The sequence below is a fragment of the Melanotaenia boesemani genome, chromosome 7, assembly GCF_017639745.1.
Source record: "Melanotaenia boesemani isolate fMelBoe1 chromosome 7, fMelBoe1.pri, whole genome shotgun sequence".
Lineage (NCBI taxonomy): Eukaryota > Metazoa > Chordata > Actinopteri > Atheriniformes > Melanotaeniidae > Melanotaenia > Melanotaenia boesemani.
In genome coordinates, this window is record NC_055688.1 from 29,315,466 (window position 1) to 29,333,966 (window position 18,501).

Here is an 18,501-nt window from a genome sequence, read left to right on the forward strand (position 1 = left end):
CTGTTGGAGCGCCATCTCCTGGGCATACGAATGATGTGTGACAGACAACTTTTAAATGGTCGTTTGTAATAAATCTTGGTTAACTGGTTGCTGGGTATGAAATGTTAATGATCCATTTAATACTTTGCAGTACATTGGTTGAATTAAAACAGGAAGAGTCAGTACTGGATGAGGACTGCAGTACAGTACAAACAGAATGAACCAAATCATTAGTGGTTGTATCTTTGTGAGTCTCTGACTCAAGTAACTGCACTCTGGGGAATGTTTTCCATCAAGCTGACACTATGCACCCAAACTGTGAATGTGTGATAAATAACAAAGAGCCAGAAGCCAAGCCTGCCCTTGCACCAAGTTTATGCTGCTGCAAGACTTAGTGTATGAACTATCAGCCAAAGGGAAGGGGCTGTGAGGGCGGCTTCTGATGTCTGCTGACTGAATCAGTCGGCCTGCTTCCACGCCTGTCACCTCATCACTAACACCACCCTTGTTAAAATCAATGCAGGCTGCACAGCTCCAACTCCAAACTCGGCAGAATACAGCGTGGTGAGAGGAGACTCAGGCAGCATGGCAGAGAAATGAACAAGTCAGCTGCTGACATGGTTTCTGAGGCAGAAAACGTCATTACGGCCTTGCATCTGTCAGTTCTTATCTTAGCCTCCTTATTGTGTTGTGGTAACAGGCTGACTGTTTGCTGCCACCATGTGACAACTCAAACTCCCTGCAGAAGTCAAAACAGTATCTCACAAAACCTCAAAAGAAAGCTTGTGCTGTTATGGCAATTTAATCAATTCTTTTTACCAGTCTTTATCAGGGCAAGGAGGAATCCAGTTAATCATGTGTGGGAGTATTTATTTTTTAAATTATAAATTAATTGAATGTTTTATGCCTTCTTCCAATTTATAAGAGGATCAATCACTATGTTTATGTGTTGGATTAACACCTGTCCGGGTTCTTATTGTTATGACACTTAAGCCTGTGGGATAAACACCATAATCTAGTTTGTCCATTACAAAGTTAGCCATACAAAGAATACTTACAGTTTGATCTGTGTGCACACAATTTGGTTCAGCATGGCTTACACAACAGACGGTGGGGGAAGTCATGGCCTCGTGTGTGATACAGTTTGTTCATCACGCGCAGGCCTAAATAAAGTTCATCCAAGATTTTAATCACAGGATCTCCTCAAAGATAAGATTTTGTTAATCCACTGACATACCTCTGACTTTTCTAACCTCAAACATTCACATGTATGCTGTGGACTGATTGTTATACTGTTCTGTTAATCCTATATTTATACAATAACATTTTTTTTCCAATTAATTTTGTAAAATCACCAGTATTCTTTGAAAGGAAATAGAAATAGCGCAACCTCTTTTGTAAATGGTTACACTGTTAGAAAAATGTGTTTTATTGACAATAAAAGTCAGCCGAAATTTGTGAAATGACTAAAAAAAATCCACAATTTTTTAAGTTTATTTGAATCATTCAGCAGTTGTTTGCATTACACTATCACTGTTGTCCACATCCTCAAATCAGCAAACACTTTCCATACAAAACGATAATTTAAATAAAAACCATTTCTAAATCAAAGTTTTACAATGTCACCACACTACAGCACACAAACACATTAAAGGAGAGATGAAACATGCTTTGATAGAGCAACGAGATCTTTTTAAAGGGAAGACATTTTGTTCTGAATGAAACATTGAGGACAGCTTTGCATTCTGGATTCTAACTTACAAAATGGACACATTATTCATTATAGAGTCAGAACCCAAGATGTTTTCCTACATGACACATGTGAAGGGACTTACAGCACTTGGCAGCTCAAGAAAAAGCCTCTTAAGAAATAGAAGCTGTCTTTTGTCGACAAAAGTAACATATGCAGAGAAGATAGAAAAGAAAAGGATGAAAAAGCAGGTCTGTTTGGGCTGGCAAGACAACGCAATCACCTTCCCCCCTCCATGCCAAAGAAAATACAGTAACTTCCTGCTATGGCCTCGGGTTAAAGCCTGAGCTCAAACCAGATACCCCAACTTTCTGGTATTAAGATGGTGCTGTGGTGAGTGTTGATGCCCATCAGAGGGGGGATGTGGATCCCTGCCCGCATCTGTCCATCTCCGCTGGTCTCAGTAGCTGATAAGGGCATGCCTTAATCATGTTTGCCCTTGCCTTTAGGGGCGCCTTCATTCCAGGCCACATAAACAAACAATGCCAAAACCACATGCACTGCGAGCACTGCAACAATGGCTGCATAGAAGTAGCTGTCTGAGCTTGACATCTTCATCGAACCTGAGAAGAGGAAGAGGGGGAAGAGGAGGATGAGGGTTAATGATGACAGAAGGCTAAATTAGTGTAAAAATGTTTAAATGTCATCATTGTCAAGTGAAATTTCATGAGAATGCCTGCATCTTTCATAACACAAAACCTAAGATACATGAAGGATATGATGATTATTTGGAGGATGATGTTTTATCAGAGTTCTGTGCTGGATAAGAAGAGCTTGTATGTCTCACATGGGAAGACCTGGAGCTGCTAAAAACCATGGATTCTCAGAAGAGAGGTGAGAATCTGATAAATAAAATGAAGGAGTCCTTGTCTGCATTTGCTTATTCACTGATAATTTGACTGTTTTTTGCCAAACTGATGTGCACAGCTATGAAAGACATATTCAGCGTGCATCCTTGCATATTTTGAATACACTTCTTTTGTCTCGCCTGAGTATTTTTCAGACTCTTTTTACAATTTCCTCAGTATTAGTGCAGCATTTCAACATCTTTCATAAAAATGTGTCGTGTGTCCTGCAAGTAAACTGCATTACAGTAAAATTTTACAATTATACTCGAGGGGGTGTCTGCATCTGGTCCGTTACAGCGTCGCGGCCGTCTGCTCTGTGTAGGCGCGCGGAGGTTTGATGAGCACCTCTTCCAGACCTGACGCGCACCCGTGCTTGCAGTGCAGTTATGCGTAGCTACTCCTCTGTAATTGGTCAGTTTGTGATTATGTGTTTCTGGATTTCTTGCTAAATTTGTGCGGTAACAGCAGAAGAGAAACTATAACAGGACTGTGTAACCGTACGCTTGAGTGCGAGACTCATTTCACCAGCGTCAGCAACGGCAGCCCTACCGTATGCAGATGCTGCTCAAGTATAAAGTCAACTTAAGTGACATCATGTGTTGTTTCAGATGATATTACAATTGCTTTAAAAATAATAATTAAGATGATTAATTAGATGAGTACGCTAATATTAAAATATTTTCAAAGGTGCAAAGTTTTCCCAACAGTTTAAAAAAAATCCTGGAGGAAACCCTGATCTGGGCTTTATTTTGGCCATCTGCTGGACTGTATTTTAATCATCATAGGCCTGAGGAAAAAAAATAAAAAAAATCCCCCAATCGCTTTTAAAAGCTCGAAGTAGATGTTTTCATTTTCCCTCTTATTGTTCTGGTAGCCTTTCCAGTGTTAACTAATTTTTTGAGAACTATTAAAATACAATCTTTCTAAATGGTGTGTAAAGTCCCATTTAGCAGAAGACAGATAAGACAGACGGACAGACACCTTTCTCTGATGTCAGAACACGGACATGAACTCTGAACTCAGAACTGCTCATTAATGGATAAATTGACTTATCAACTAATGCAACTTAAAAGTAGCATGGAAGTTTTTCTGAGGGTATTAATTTCATTATCATGCTATGATATTTTCTTCCAACTATTACAACTGTCATTGTTATCTATAATTTATTTTATTATTATTTGTCTACTTATCATAATCTATTTAGATATATACATATACATATATATATATATATCCTGTGGTAGTGCTGTCAAATTATGTCTACCATGTCAGGCCAACACACGGGACCTCTGAGGGTGTCCCATCAGTTCTGACAGACCTTGGAGATGCTCGGTCATGCAGGGATTTGGAAAGTTTAGAGACTGAGTGAAAGTCTTGGGCTTGGGGTGTTGCTATCAAGGGTAAACGTGTTTAGTCTAACACATTGCTAGGGGTGGGAATTGTGTGTTAGAGTGGTACATTGTTTATGGAAAAGTAGGTCTTTTTCATAAACAAACTACTTAAAAAAATAGGTATTTGAAAGAAGGTAGAAAGGGCAAACATTGGAAATGTTATGCTTTTCATCTAAATTTCTGAAACAGTAACACTGAAGGGCTGTAATTCGGTTAAGACAAACAAGGTAGTGATAAAAAAAAAAAAAAAGAGAGAGAGAGAGAGAGAAACAGACTCTACCCTCAAAGATGTATGCCTTTGATACGAAGTATAGTCCAATGGGCAGCGTGACCATCAGTATAGTGAAGAACAGCAGTGTCTTTAGGGCTGAAACCAGGGAGCCTTCATTGCTGTGGAGTACAAGTTCATTAATCAAAGGAAACACACAAAACAGCGGTCCTACTGTTAGAGAAGAAAACGGGTATTGCCGTCTACTGATATGACGTCTGTAGGCAATGATTGATGTTATTTTGCAGGATTATGGCATATTTAATAGTCTATTAAAAGTAATGTTTGTTCTTGTGCGCATGTTCAACATTAAGCAGGACTCGGGTTTTGACACCCAGCGTCACAAGGCTGACAAGCTAGCTTGCTAAAGGTTGCTATCGAATCATTTAAACAGTTGTTCTCACCCTCTGAAATACGGAGGAGGCTCAGCGGAGGCGTCTAAAGATGCACGCACAGGTCCGTCCATTACTGTGCCGGTAAAATGCGATAAAGAAAAGAAAATGATATGTTTAGGCAGCTTTTAACGTGTATCTCCTCCGTATTTTGTTGTTCCTAAGAAAACAGTGTTTCCGCTATAGTCACGTGACCGTCACATGACGAGGTTTGTCGCCAGTTAGTCTCGCGAGGCAAGACTTGATGTCAATTGTCAAGAGCATGGTTCATGTCCTAAAGACATAAAGGGGATTTTATATAAGCAATTATTTTTATGACCGTGGACTACAGTATAGGACAGTTCTCAGAAAAAGAGCAATGTGTAACTAATCTGGGTATTTTCATATTAACTGGAAGGATTTCTTGTCATTTTCATTTTATAACAAGTATTTAGATAAGCAGACCATTCATCCTTGTGAGAAATCACAACGTATATAATGGTGTTAATAAAATTCCTGACTCATAAAGAACTTAATTGCTTCATAAACTGCAGTGGTTTCTATATAATGAAACATATTGTAAAACTGTTTGAGTGGCAAATCCTCCTGATTTACAAAAAAAAAAAACAAAAAAAAAAACAAAGAAAACAAAGAAAATAAACAAACAAAAAAACATATAGCCTTTTTCTGCAAAGTACCTTACAGTTACACATACATTTAATACCCCTGGAAATTGGAAACATGTTTCTGGTATTTCTTTTTAACTTCATACAACATAACTTTTTAATGTCTGATGAGACCCTTTTAAATCACCTGGTGTTTTATCACACTATACCATTTTCACCTAATGGCAGGTACACCTGGAAATGATTTGATATTATACACAATTACGAGTCAGTAGATTATTCAAACCAAAAATGTACACAGCACAACAAAACACAGATAAATCATGAATCTCACTCTCATTCAGTCAGTTACCAATGAAGGAAATGGATATTCTCAGTGTCATATAAGAGGATGTTTCACTTTTAAGGAAATGAAAGGCTCATGCTTTAGTTACAAAAACAAATGTGGAGGTAGGAACAAAAAAAAATCACCATCTTTGCTAAAGTTAATTCACAGTTTATTCAGTTTTAAAATGTGTGTAATGTGTAGTTCATGTTTCAGTTTTTAGTTAAAAACATGTTGATAGACAATCTGTACCTTTACAACCACACAGACGATAGATGAAGGAAGGGACATCACTCAAAACAACTTTTCAGTTAGTTACTTTTACTTTTATTTAAGTCAGTTACTCCAAAAACACTTTTAATTTTCCTAAATACAGTTTCAGTCAAGGAACTCAGGTTGAAATAATGTTCCCAAATTATTATAGAATAAGTATTTCTTTTTATCTATTTTTAGAAATGGAAGGTTTCGCTTCACTGAATTTTGCCTCAGAAGTTGAATGAAGAGGAGCAAAACGTTATAAAATGACTCATCCTAACATAAGATCTATTTTGATGGCTGAAACTGTGTTTTGTTCTCACAGGAAAATATAATCTGCATCCATACGCCAACATTCATTGTCCTTTTTGTTGTCATCCTATTATGAAAAACCTAAAGATAAATTAAATGCCTTAATTTAAATGTATTTCATTGTTTTCCCAAATTAAAAATAAATGCCAGAAGAAGGATGCTGACATGACATAACCTAATTTTCATACATGTTTAATCATATCCCTGAGTACTTAACCACTGTCTAATATTTCTTATTGAATTAAACATTTGGATCATTTAATCCATTTCATGCAAAGTATATACATTTAGCGCCAGTGCGCTGGCTGTGTTCCTGGTTGAAGTCTCCCTGGCGGAGTGGCCTTTTCTGCTCCAGTTGGCTTTGTACTCCATGATCCCGCGGTCAGCAGGTTGCCCAAAACACATTTAATAGAAAAAGACTTGCAAAAGGAACCAGCCAGAAGCACTAGGTACAATCCAGTGATGTGAGTTCAAAATAATCATTTTGCTTTCTGAGGCAATTTCACTCCTAAGTAGTTATCCAGAAAACAGCCCAAAACGTCACTGACTCATTGACTCTCAATGCACAGAGAACTGTCGCACTGAATCATGTTATTCCTAAATCTGCTGCTGGATGAACCAAGAAGAGTAGTTTCAAAAATCTTTTCTGCCCTTTTTGTCTGGTATGATGATGCACTATGGAAACAGGCAAGAAGCAGGGAAGAGTGATTTCAGCACAGAGCCCCTATTACTCTGTGGTGTTTTTATCATGTAATGCCTCATGCTTTTCGTGTATCAGCAACTGTTGTGAGAAACGGTGATGAGGAAAGGGGTTAACTTTGAGCTTGCAGGCATAGGAAGGAGTTTCGATGAAAAGCTTATAATAGGAGATGCAAATGAGATGTGGGCTATTTTTTCCTGACCTGCAGCAGTGTAACACTAAGCTTTATTGTTGACAGCTGCTCATTGTGTGGAAAGGACAGCTTTCTTGATTCTTGATGTTAATGTGTTATTTTCTTAATTTTTAGGTCAGCTTGCTAAAGTGCAGCTATTTGACTTCATTTTCATTGTAATAAAAGTTGACCCTTCCCTTGCAAATATTTATTAGTGAGATTTCTTTTATTCTTTTGATTGTTTTGTGACTAATATGCCTTAACTTAAAACCAGCCTTTTCATCCTCAGTGTTGAGCCATGCAATAAAACTTCCAGCTGCATTAATTCATCTTTATTGAAACTAGCAGTGTTTTTTTTTTTTTTTTTTCTCCTTCACACTGAATTCAGTAACTGCAGTTGTCTTTCCGGATGTTCTGTGGAGTGTCCTCACCTGTGGCATCTTTGTGTGATACTCCAGCTGCTCAAAAGTTGACAAAAAGGCTCTGGAGAGAGATAGGAAAAGACCAAGTGCATCACATGGAGATAGTTGACCTCCTGTCAAACATCTATAACACCAGTTCTCTGTGTAGAGCCAAAAGCATCATCTCCGACAGTTCACACAGTGAAAACTATATTTCCTCGCTTCTGCCCTCAGGGATGCACCACAGGTCTATTCAGGCCCACACCAGCAGACTAGTGAATACCTTTCAACCTAGAGCCACACGGGCAATGAACTCCTGTAAATACAGTAATCATCAGGTCAGGGTTCAGCTACTGCTTTTTACTGCTTGTATATATATATACATAAAGAGAGAGAGAGAGAGAGAGAGAGAGAGAGAGAGAGAGAACAATAAAGACAATAGACAGTAAAGACATTTTATCATATTCTTTTATATTCTATTTTAACTTGTGCATACGCAAAGAATGAAGAAAAAAAATCTTTATTTATCCAAGAGGGAATTTGCAATGTTGTAGTATTTTTTTTTCTTTTCATTTCTTTTCATTTCATTTCTTTTCATTTCTTTCTTTTCATTTCTTTCTTCTTCTTCTTCTTCGTTTTTTTTTTTTTAATAAAATCAGTACTTATTAATTAGATGATAATCACTTCTTCCAGAGGCTGCTTGCAGAAATGATCTCCTGTGCTTGTCTGTCTTTCTTTGGACTTGACAAAGTATACAGAAAGTATACACATCCTCTACACAGTGTTGTGTATGTGAAGAATCGTCCATTATTTTCTGCAAATGATCTCAGCATTCTTAAGAAAGAGATTCTGTTCTGACCCGTCTTGCAGATGACCTCTGTGTTTCATTTCCAGTCTAGTCTGTTGTCCAGCTGAACTCCAAGGTACTTTTATTTTGTTTGTGTTCAAGATGAGGTGATTATATGTGAGGTGACTATATGACAGACTAGCCTGTTCTCTGAACTTAGCTTCTTGTTCATCCTCCCCACAACCGCAGGGTTGTTTCTTTGTCACAGACTGGTAAACCTCAGGCCATTTTTATGAGAGGCTCTGCTTCTCTGAAATGCTCCTTTCATGTTACTGTTTTGTTGTCAATCAGCTTAATTTGTTGTTAAATCCTCTTATAGATGTTTTTGATTTGCGCTAATTACTTTTCCAGCCTTTGTTAGATAAGGAGGAGATGATGCTGCATAAGGGTAATCATAAGTCTTTGGGGATCATTATGCTGGCATTTAATTCAAAATCTAATTAATCTAATTCAGTGAGTTGATATTTTCCATGAAATAGTAAAATGTGTCAATATTTGTAATTAGTTTATGTTGAATTGGGAATAAAATTTAAGTTCATGGGGTTTGCAAATCCTTGTTTTCTGCTTTTATTTACAGTTTACACAGCTTCCCAACTATTTTGGAAATAGGAGTGTTTATGCAAAAGGGCAACCATATCATCTGTAATTGTTGTATGCTACAAAGATTGTATTTTGACCTCTTGGCATAGAAAGTGTTAATATTTTAAGCACATCATCACCTGGAGGATGTAAAAAGGTTACACATCCTAAGGCTGGATAAATATCGAGCTATAACCCCACCGGACTTCATGTGACTTATAGCAGAAAAAGCTATTTTTATTAATCGATACAGCTGGCATGACAGCATGCAGTATGTTACATATTTCCGACATTTTTATGAATTCTTAGACAGGCTGAAATTACATCTTCATGTCAACCACATTTTTACAACCAGTGTAATATGGCTGAAGAAATGCATTTAAATTAGGGCTGAGTTTTCATCTGTTAGGGGTTAGACACTTGATTTCACAGTTCCTCAGCTCGACTTCATTCTTCCATTTATTTTGCTGCTTAGAATAAACTATTTCACCCTTTGTTCTTCATTGATGACACAGACATAAGGTAAAATAATTTTATATCTAACAAAAATTTCAAATAAGTCAGTTATTAACAATGAAATGAACATTAATGGATAACTAAGTTTTAAGGCCAGAAAATTACATAATGCATCTTAAATGTACATAGCACATCTTACTCTTTTCCTATTCCATGAATTTATTCCAAATGATAAATGAGGGCATTGACACTGATGACAAAGTCACAGCCTACCAACTCAAACCTCAGATTTGCTGCTCCTTTGTTTGTTCTGATATCATCTTCTTTTTCACCTGTTTTCTACTCTCTTCACACTGTTTCTCCACTACTGCTCATTAAAGATTAAACTAAAATCAAGTCGGCACAACTTTCTCCAACTCCTGGCCTCACCTAAACCTCTTTAACATAAAAAACTAAACCAAAACAAACAAAAAATTTTAATATCTGCAGCACAACTGAGCTTTCTCTCCCTCTGCTGCACCCATGCCAGGTACTCAGTTTAGATTCCAGGTAATATGAAGCAGATGCTACTCATGAAAAAAACTGAAAGACAGCCCACTCGTGTGTTTCAGCAAACAAATCATATTGTATTATTTCTGGGGGCCTGAAATACTTCTATTTTGTAATATTTCTTCTGGCTTAAGATTTGGGGCTATTCATAAAATAGAGCTGTAGACCCAGATGCCAATTTTTAAAGATGCTTAAAAGGTGCTCTTAGTAGAGAAAAAATAATTAAATGAATTAAAAATAATTAAAGTATGAAAAATATAACAACAGTTTAAAAAATTTGGAATAAATAAGACATATACTTTTTAAAGACTATACTTTATACCTATGTCATCCATCTGCACAATTGTCAGATCATGGATGTATATACTGTATTTTATTTGTATTACACATGTTGTAGATTATTCCATCAGACTTTTGTTTTCCTCTCTAAATTGTGCTGTGCTGTTGTTTTTCTACTACTCTGTTTTATAATATATCATTGTTTTGGAGCTGATGAGACACAATGTGGGACAAATAAAGTATTTTATGTACTATGCAGTTGAAATATTGTACATAGAGACTTTCAAGGTGGTCCTTTGTTTTCTTTGATTATGTACAGCACATTGGGTTGCCTTATGTATGAAATGTGCTATTTCAATAAATTTGACTTTACCACTGAATGGGGATGTGAGTCTCCATAATGTCTAGTCTGCCCTGGAGCCAACAGAAGAAGAACCCATAGTTTATGTTGCCAATAGTGATAAAACAAAACACCAGCTCACAGAAGACAGCGACTAGTAGAAATGATCAGAATAGAAAAGAAGCATTGTAACTACAACACTGGCAAAACTTCATGGCAACATTACCATAACTTCCACCCCTCCCACTAGCACATTTTTTTTACCATAAAATCACAAAAAATTTAAAGGATTTAAATATAATGTTTAACTTTTCTGTTTGACTTGAAAGTAAAAAGTTTGTGCTTTGCTGCTTCTTTTCAGCATGCATTAATTATAGAGGAACAGCCATAAGTTAATTAAGTCGACAGTGTTGCTCATGTTGACCTGCAACAACAGAAATACAACTAAATATTCCTTGGATGTGGCTGTTCTGTCTAACCACACTTAATATAACAATCAAACATTGGTGTGACATTTGAATGAGACTGAAAACAAGTGGTGAGGTGGACAAGTGCATGGCCTTTTCCCATTTCTCTAGCCTTCGTAGCTACAACCAATCACTGGACTGCAAAAACAGCTTGAACTGAAGCACTAGCCTGAACAATATCAGCTCTGAGATCAAAATTTGTGTTTGCTTCTCTTATTATGAGTTGCTAGTCTTCTGTTATAAGAATGGTGCGACCCCTTTAAGAGTGAACGGTTACTGTGAGAGATGGTGGAGTAAATGTATTTATGTGTGGAAGGCACAGCGCAATGAAGCGTACTTTAATTTATGAGAGAGAGTGGAGCATGCAATCAGAACAGAGACATTTTTCTGTAAACAAGTTGTTTTCTTAACAGTGAATGTACAGTGTTGGCTACAAGTTTCAGCAGTGAATGCTGCAGCCCCTCAGGTCCTCCTCAAGCAGAGTCACGTGTCTGCTTTCCCTCTGCTGTGTGAAGTGAAAGGGGTAAATCCCGAAGCTAGCCTGCAGGTTCTGCCATGGAGAAATCATCTCCCTTGTTTCTCCTGACTATGGGGTGGAAACAAGAAAGGTTAACATTTATCCTGTATGATTTTTGGTTGAAATGAAGGGTGCAGATTTAATTGGCAGGCAGCAGAGCTGATAAACATGCTCAAATTGCACAAACTGATATTTAACAGCATAAACTCTAAAGCAGGTTTCATATGACCGATAAATCTGAAGACCAAAATTTTCCTTTTCAGCATAAGAAATACAACTAGAACTTGCTGGAATGTGTGTGTCTTATGGTTGATGTTTGAAACCTGAAAGCCCTGAACCAGTAGGAACAAATGTGAAGTTTATGTCACAAGTTGTTCTGTTTAAATAAAATGACTGACTTCAAAATCCTGCAGTAAGGTTACAAAGCACAGAATGGTTTAGGGCCAAAATACATTCAGGATCTGCTGGTTCGTTATGAACCAACCAGATCCCTCAGGTCATCAGAGTCAAGTCCACTTTCTGTTTCCAGAGTCAGAACTAAACATGGAGAGGCAGCGTTCAGCTTTTATGCTCCTCAAATTTGGAACAAACTCCCAGAAAACTGCAGATCTGCTGAAACTCACAGCTGTTTTAAATCAGGATTAAAAATCTATCTGCTGCTACATTTTATCAAAACAACTGTTAACCCTTTAAACGGTAACTTTTATTTCTTGCATTTTATCTTGTTCTATTCTAGCTTTTTCTTTCCTTATTTAATTTATTTTATTTCTTATTAAATTTGGTTTTTAAATATACTTTTTAATGCTTCCTCTGCACCCCACTGTAAAGCTTTTAATGTTTTATGTAAAGCCCTTTGAATTGTCTTGTACATAAAATGGGCTATACAAATAAACATGCCTTGCTTTGCCTCAAACACTAATAAATTCGTACTTCACAATATTGCATCAGTCCATTGCTGGTGGTATGCACACCTATATTTACATTCCCAAAGTACTTACAAGGTTTTGCAGCAGTTACAGCTGCAAGTTTCTTAGAATATGTCTAGGTGAACTTGCCTAGCATAGAGTCAACAAGAACGCTATTAGCTGGGATGTGATGTCATACCCAGACCCAGTTTCTGAGTTCTGAGTCAAATCAAACGCATCATACAAGTAAAAGAAATGCAGCTCCTACAGACATGATCATGGTCTCCTGTGATTTTTCTTCCTTATTATTAGGGTACACAACAGGGGAGAATATTCTTTACAAGATGGTGCTTCTGTTCCAGCATACATTACAGTATGACATATTCACATTCTCTATTGTCTCTCCTTTGACCTAAAACTGACCAAATTATTGAAATAAGTCGATCGAAATGTTGTGTTGTGACACTATTTTATATACCACATCTTAGCTAGTAGAACAAAAACAGTCTTCGGCCTGTTTAAAACCACTTTTCAAGTATAAAATCCAGCTTAAAATCTTTGTGCTCATAGGGTAAGCTTTGCAGCAGGAACTGTAGGGATATTTGCTGCTAACTAGCTAATCAGCTAACATTGCATTACTTTCATTAGAGAAACACGGTCTGTGGTTGACGCTCACAGTTTTTTTCATACAATGTCTGCAAACTTTCTCAAAATATGGAATCGTCTGTTAAAATGGGATCATTTGGAATGATAGAAAAATCCAAATTTTATTTACGTTACTTTAAAATTCTTAATATTGCTACATTAGAGATGCTTTTCCATGAAGATGAGAGGGATTTCTATAGAAGCTCTTATGGGAGGGATGTGAATGTTTTGAGACTGATCATCAACAGTATTTCTTAAGAATGACTTGTTCAGCCTTTAACATAGACCGTATATACAACATGGACATAACCATTGGGCTTCAGACATAAAACCAAGAAGTAAATACCTTAAATATCATTGATAAAAATCTTATGTGCTCCTGTGGGTTGCTGTTCAAAATGCAACAACTTCTCTCATGAAATAAGAAGGAGCATCATGGCCAGTAAGCCATTTGGTTTTTGAAACCAGGTTTAGTCCTTGTGATCAACATGCTAGTGGTCCTTGTGAATCAGTTCAAATAAAATAGATGTTAATAATATAATGGATTACTTTTATATAGTACTTTTCAAGGCACTCTACGCACTGTACACTGAATCTATCATTCATTCACTCCACATTCATACACTGGTGGGGGTGAGCTGCATGTTTAACCAGCTGCCCTGGGACACGTGGAAGCTAATTTGCGCCAACAGCCTCGTTCAACCACCACCAAACATTCACACACATTTTTAAACCATTCTTATTATTGTTATTATTATTATTATTATTATTATTATTATTATTATTATGAGTAGTAGTAGTAGTAGTATCATAACCTTTATTTAATAACCAGATAAGAACCCATGTAGATCACAATCACTTTTACAAGGGTGACCTGGCCAAGAGGCCTGCAGGACACATCAGTATAAAAACCAAAAAGTAAAACTAGAAAATTTTAATTTGAAACATGAAAAAATAGCATTTCTCAAAGGCCTCACATTGTTTTTTTGTGAACGAGGCAGTATCAAACATAACGAGATCAGACAGCTCCGGGTCATTTTGTAGTTTGTTCCAGTCTGATGGAGCAGCAAAACTAAAAGCTCTGTTCCTGAGCTCAGTCCACACATGAGGGACAGACAGTTTGTAAAAGTCAGACCAATAATAGTTTTATATGCCAAGATCAGCCAGTGAGTTTCCCTTTGGATCTCTAGAAAAGGCCAACCAACTTTGTTGTACAGATCACAGCGGGGGTTTGGTTGGTTGTGCCTTGGTCCCAAGGTGCCTGACTTGGACATTGGAGTGGGTGCTGGCCCATGTTGGGTGGCCATGCGGGTCCTGCAGGGTCTCTATGTTGCAGATATGTTGTTGGTGACTTATCCCATTACCACGAGAAAATGGTGTTAAAAAAGACACATGGGCCTGGCTACTCTCATCTTCTGTTTCTAGACTAAGGGCAATTCATTTGTTATATTTTCTTTTTACTCTTGCTTCTTTTGCATAGTAATATCAGAAAACATGACAGACATTTATGGAGATGACATCAACTTGTAATATGAACTGTGGTTTAAGGCATAAAGAAGGTCAATGTTTTGGCTCTAAAAACCAATTTCATTTCTCAAGCACATAGTAACTTTGAATAACATTACCTACGTTTCCAGTTAGGGTTTGGCGATTAATCGATAAAATTGATTAATCAAATTTTTTGTTCATGATGATTTGTTTTTATGAAATTTCTGAATTTTCTTCCTCTTTTATATGTACTAAAAGGACTAACAGATACACAGTGAAGTGAGCCATCTCTCACGCCTGGAATTTAGTTGTGTATATAGCCGCAGTGAGAAATGCTGCTCTCTCTGAGATACAGAAGACAACTTCAGCCAACAAATTCTCAGTAAGAGAGAACCAACAGCAGGGGAATTTTTTTCCACGGGGGATCCCGTATGATATAGATCCAGATGGAAAGAGATTGCAGATGCAGTTGTGTTGCATATCTCTATAAGCTGTTTTTATTATGTGAAGCACTTTGTGTTTTTCTGTGCATGAAAAGCGCTTTATAAATAAAAGTTGATTTGATTGATTTATAACTGATCATTTAGGCATCAGTCTGTGATCAGGTGTGTGTGGAGTTTGCATGTTCTCCCCATGTATGCGTACCTTCTCTCCGAGTACTTTGGCTTTCTCCCATCATCCAAAGACATTCATGTTAAGTAAATTGGTCACTCTTAAATCTCCCTAGGAGAGAGTGAGAGTCGTTGTTTGTCTCTTTATGTTGGCACTGTGATGGACTGGTGACCTGTCCAGGGCGTACCCTGCCTCTCGCCTGTTAATTGCTGGGATAGGACCCAGCTTCCCCGCGACACTCAATTGGATAAAGTGATTCAGAAAATGAACGGTCATTTAAGGACCATGACCAGGACCCTGCTCTAGCAAAGTAGCTGACAGGTAGTAGTAAAGGGTTATGCTTCAGCTACGCAGGGGTGGGTCTAGAAATGTTTTGATGGTGGGCCAGGCAGGGGCACTGACCTGGAAAAGAAGGGCACAAATGAGAAACATTTTATGAAGGTCTTGATATTATGTAGTATTAAATTGTTTATTACAATTACAAGTGACTTCTAAAGTGAAGGTCTGTCTGTTAACACTAAATATTTGTAAGCATTAGCTTGCTCTTTCTGTTGATACAAGGGAAAAACAGTAAAAACAGGCATATTTCATACAGGAAACTCAGGGCCATCAACTCCTTGATGTCATGGAGGCATGACACAAGATGTTTCTTTTAATTCTTTTTCTTTTTTTTTTTTTTTTACAAGATATAGCTGACTATTATCAGCATACAAATGGAAAGAAAAGCTATTCTTTCTCAGGATGGACCCTTATATAAGCAGATATAGCGAAAACAGGATGGGTCTCAAAACTGAGCCCCGTGGAACCCCATAGGACACCAGAGCCGTAACAGACTCAAAGCCAGCTATACTGAAATACATGGTTCTACCCGTCAAATCAGACCTGAACCAGTCTAATGAAGTACAATAGATCCCTACCAAGTTCTGGAGCCATGACAACAGGATCCTGCTGTCCACTGTGTCGAATGGGGCTGTTAAGTGGAACAGGACCAGGACCACATAATCTCCAGCCAGGAGAATAGTCTGGAGAATATCACTGAAAACCTTTAATAAAGCTGATTCCATGCTATGCAGGAATCTAAAGCCAGACTGGAAGACCTCAACGATGTTGTGATGGTCCAAGAATGACCTTAACTGCAAGTATTTCACTTTCTTTCCCGGACAACCTCATCTAAGGATGACAGAGTCACAGGCTCAAACTTTCCAAAGACAGCTGAGCAAGGGGCAAGAGCAGACAGGTCGGATGGAAAAGGAGCGATGACGAAACTTATATTTGCCACATGGTCACTAAGGAAATTAAAAAAAAAAAAATAGTCTGTATTCATATAGCGCTTTACTGTACCTGGAATGATACCCAAAGCGCATTATATGTCACATTAACCCATTCACACACGCATTCACGCACTGATGGTGGACGCTGCCATGCAAGGCGCTCAACCACGACCCATCAGGAGCAATTTGGGGTTCGGTGTCTTGCCCAAGGACACCTCGACATGACTCGACTTGGCCGAGGGTTGAATCGGCAACCCTCAGGTTACAAGACAACCGCTCTACCTTGCTGAGTCACGCCGCCCCCCTAAAAAATATTATACATTTCAGAGGAGGCTTCTAATGATGCAGCCTGAGGAGCATCAAGGATCATAGTGGCCTAAAAAAGTTGCCAACAGTTCCTTGAGATATCAAATGAGTTCTTCCTTCTACTTTTGTTCTGGTCTCCTGTAGTCCCTCCATTGGGTCTTCTCACTAAACCAGGGCTCATGTTTGGCTTTGGTTTTCAAAGCCCTCAATGGAGCCACAGAGTCCAGAATGTTGCTACAGGAGGAGTGAAATCAGAAGATTAACTCCTCCACATCAGAAATGACGGTGGCTGGGGGAACAGGGAGCTGGTTAAAAGCAACGGAAAACAGACTGACAGTCGAAGAATTAAAAATCCTGCAACACCGTGGCTGCGCGCAAACTTTAACTGTAGCACACGAGAGTCCAACATCAAACACTACTGGCATGTGGTCTGAAATAGCAATGCTGCAGATCTTCACAGTAGATACAAACAAAAACGTATGAGAGAATGAGGTCAAGAGTGTGTCCGTGTGTGGCTCCAGAAGAGATTAAAAGAGTCAAAATCTCTAAGAAATCCTTCACTAGAGGCTTATGAGGACGACACACATGAATATTGAAATCACCTACAATAATGACCCAGTCATAATGGAGGCATAATTCCAGCCAAGAATCAGAGAAGTCAGTCACAAGGGCTTGTTGTATTTAAGAGGTCTGTAGATGATGGCGCAAAACACTGGGGCAGATCGACCCACCTCAAATGAGATCAATTCAATGCCAGAGTATAAGGATAACACACAGCGCTGTTTGCAGTTTAAATCATTTGTAAAAACAGACACAGGGCCTCCTCCATGTCTAGACATCTGAAAATAAGAACATTCAGTCAACAAAAGTTCCATGAAAATGCTGCACGGACAAGGAGATGCCCACATCTGTCATGCAGAGGAAATCCAGACCATAGGAAGTGAAGAAATCCCACAGAATAAAAGTTTTGTTCGTCAGGGATCTGGCATTCACTAAGTCAAACCTGGCTGAAGCCAATGCAGACCGTTGGTCCGGGGAGGAACGCCCAATAGCAACGTGGGCAATGTTTTCTGTCCATTAAAACCAGGCAAGCATATATCTCACACATTATACCGCAGATCCAGATGAAACTGACGATCATACGCCAGCAGAGACTCCGCTTGCAGAGTTCCCAAACTTGGGAGACACATCAAGTTCAGACTGTTGAAGCTTTTAAATAGGAGCCAGACCACACTGGGCCCAGGTGTGGCTAGTGCCACTAATCACCAGACGGTTCCTGTAACACAAACTCAAAACAGGTGGTGGGGCCGTCACTAAATAAATATAAGTTTATTATGGGTTTTAATAAGTTTAATAGGTTTTTAATAAAGCAAAGGGGGAAAAATAGATAAAAATCGGAAATCGGATTTTGGTTTGAAAAATCTGAGATTTTTATTATTAGGCCATATTGCACAGCCCTAGTTCCAGAACTACTATAATAAACCTTGGAGGCCTTTTATTTGTCTTGTCATTCACATATTAAACAATCTCTAGAGTGGTAGGAAAGACTTTTCCTAAAGCAGTTTTATTTTTTGGCCCATTCATTTGTTACTATAGTAAGGCTATTTTAGCATTTAAAAATTGTGTTCAGGCTATTTCCTGATAACATTTAAGATGATCCAGAAAACATTGTAGCCGAAAAACAGATGGGTACCACCAAAAGAAATCATCTCCTGTTAGAATAGAAATTAAAAATCTTCATAAGACATACAAAGCCATAAATGGCCAAGCTTCATCTTATCTGAAAGATCTTGTTGTTCCCTATTATGTCACAAGACTTTTTGTTCCTCTCAGAATGCTGGC

The 18,501-nt window shown here is 38.1% G+C and overlaps 1 protein-coding gene across 1 annotated transcript; it reads right to left on the reverse strand.

The window, feature by feature from the left end:
• Window positions 1-1,457: 1,457 nt before the first annotated feature.
• Window positions 1,458-4,828, reverse strand: vma21 (vacuolar ATPase assembly factor VMA21). The gene is made up of 3 exons (XM_041991039.1): window positions 4,641-4,828; window positions 4,249-4,358; window positions 1,458-2,292 (listed from the first exon to the last, which is right to left on the reverse strand). Exons 1-3 carry the CDS (start codon window positions 4,700-4,702, stop codon window positions 2,153-2,155), a joined length of 312 nt encoding a protein of 103 aa, XP_041846973.1. The 5' UTR covers window positions 4,703-4,828; the 3' UTR covers window positions 1,458-2,152.
• Window positions 4,829-18,501: the final 13,673 nt, after the last annotated feature.

Excerpts from the sequence above, each read along its gene's own strand:
- vma21 (XM_041991039.1), bottom strand. The coding sequence starts at position 4,702 with ATGGACGGACCTGTGCGTGCATCTTTAGACGCCTCCGCTGAGCCTCCT. Across the intron at positions 4,359-4,640 it reads CCTCCTCCGTATTTCAGAGG|CAATGAAGGCTCCCTGGTTT; the intron begins GTGAGAACAACT and ends TGTACTCCACAG. Across the intron at positions 2,293-4,248 it reads AAAGGCATACATCTTTGAGG|GTTCGATGAAGATGTCAAGC; the intron begins GTAGAGTCTGTT and ends TCCTCTTCTCAG.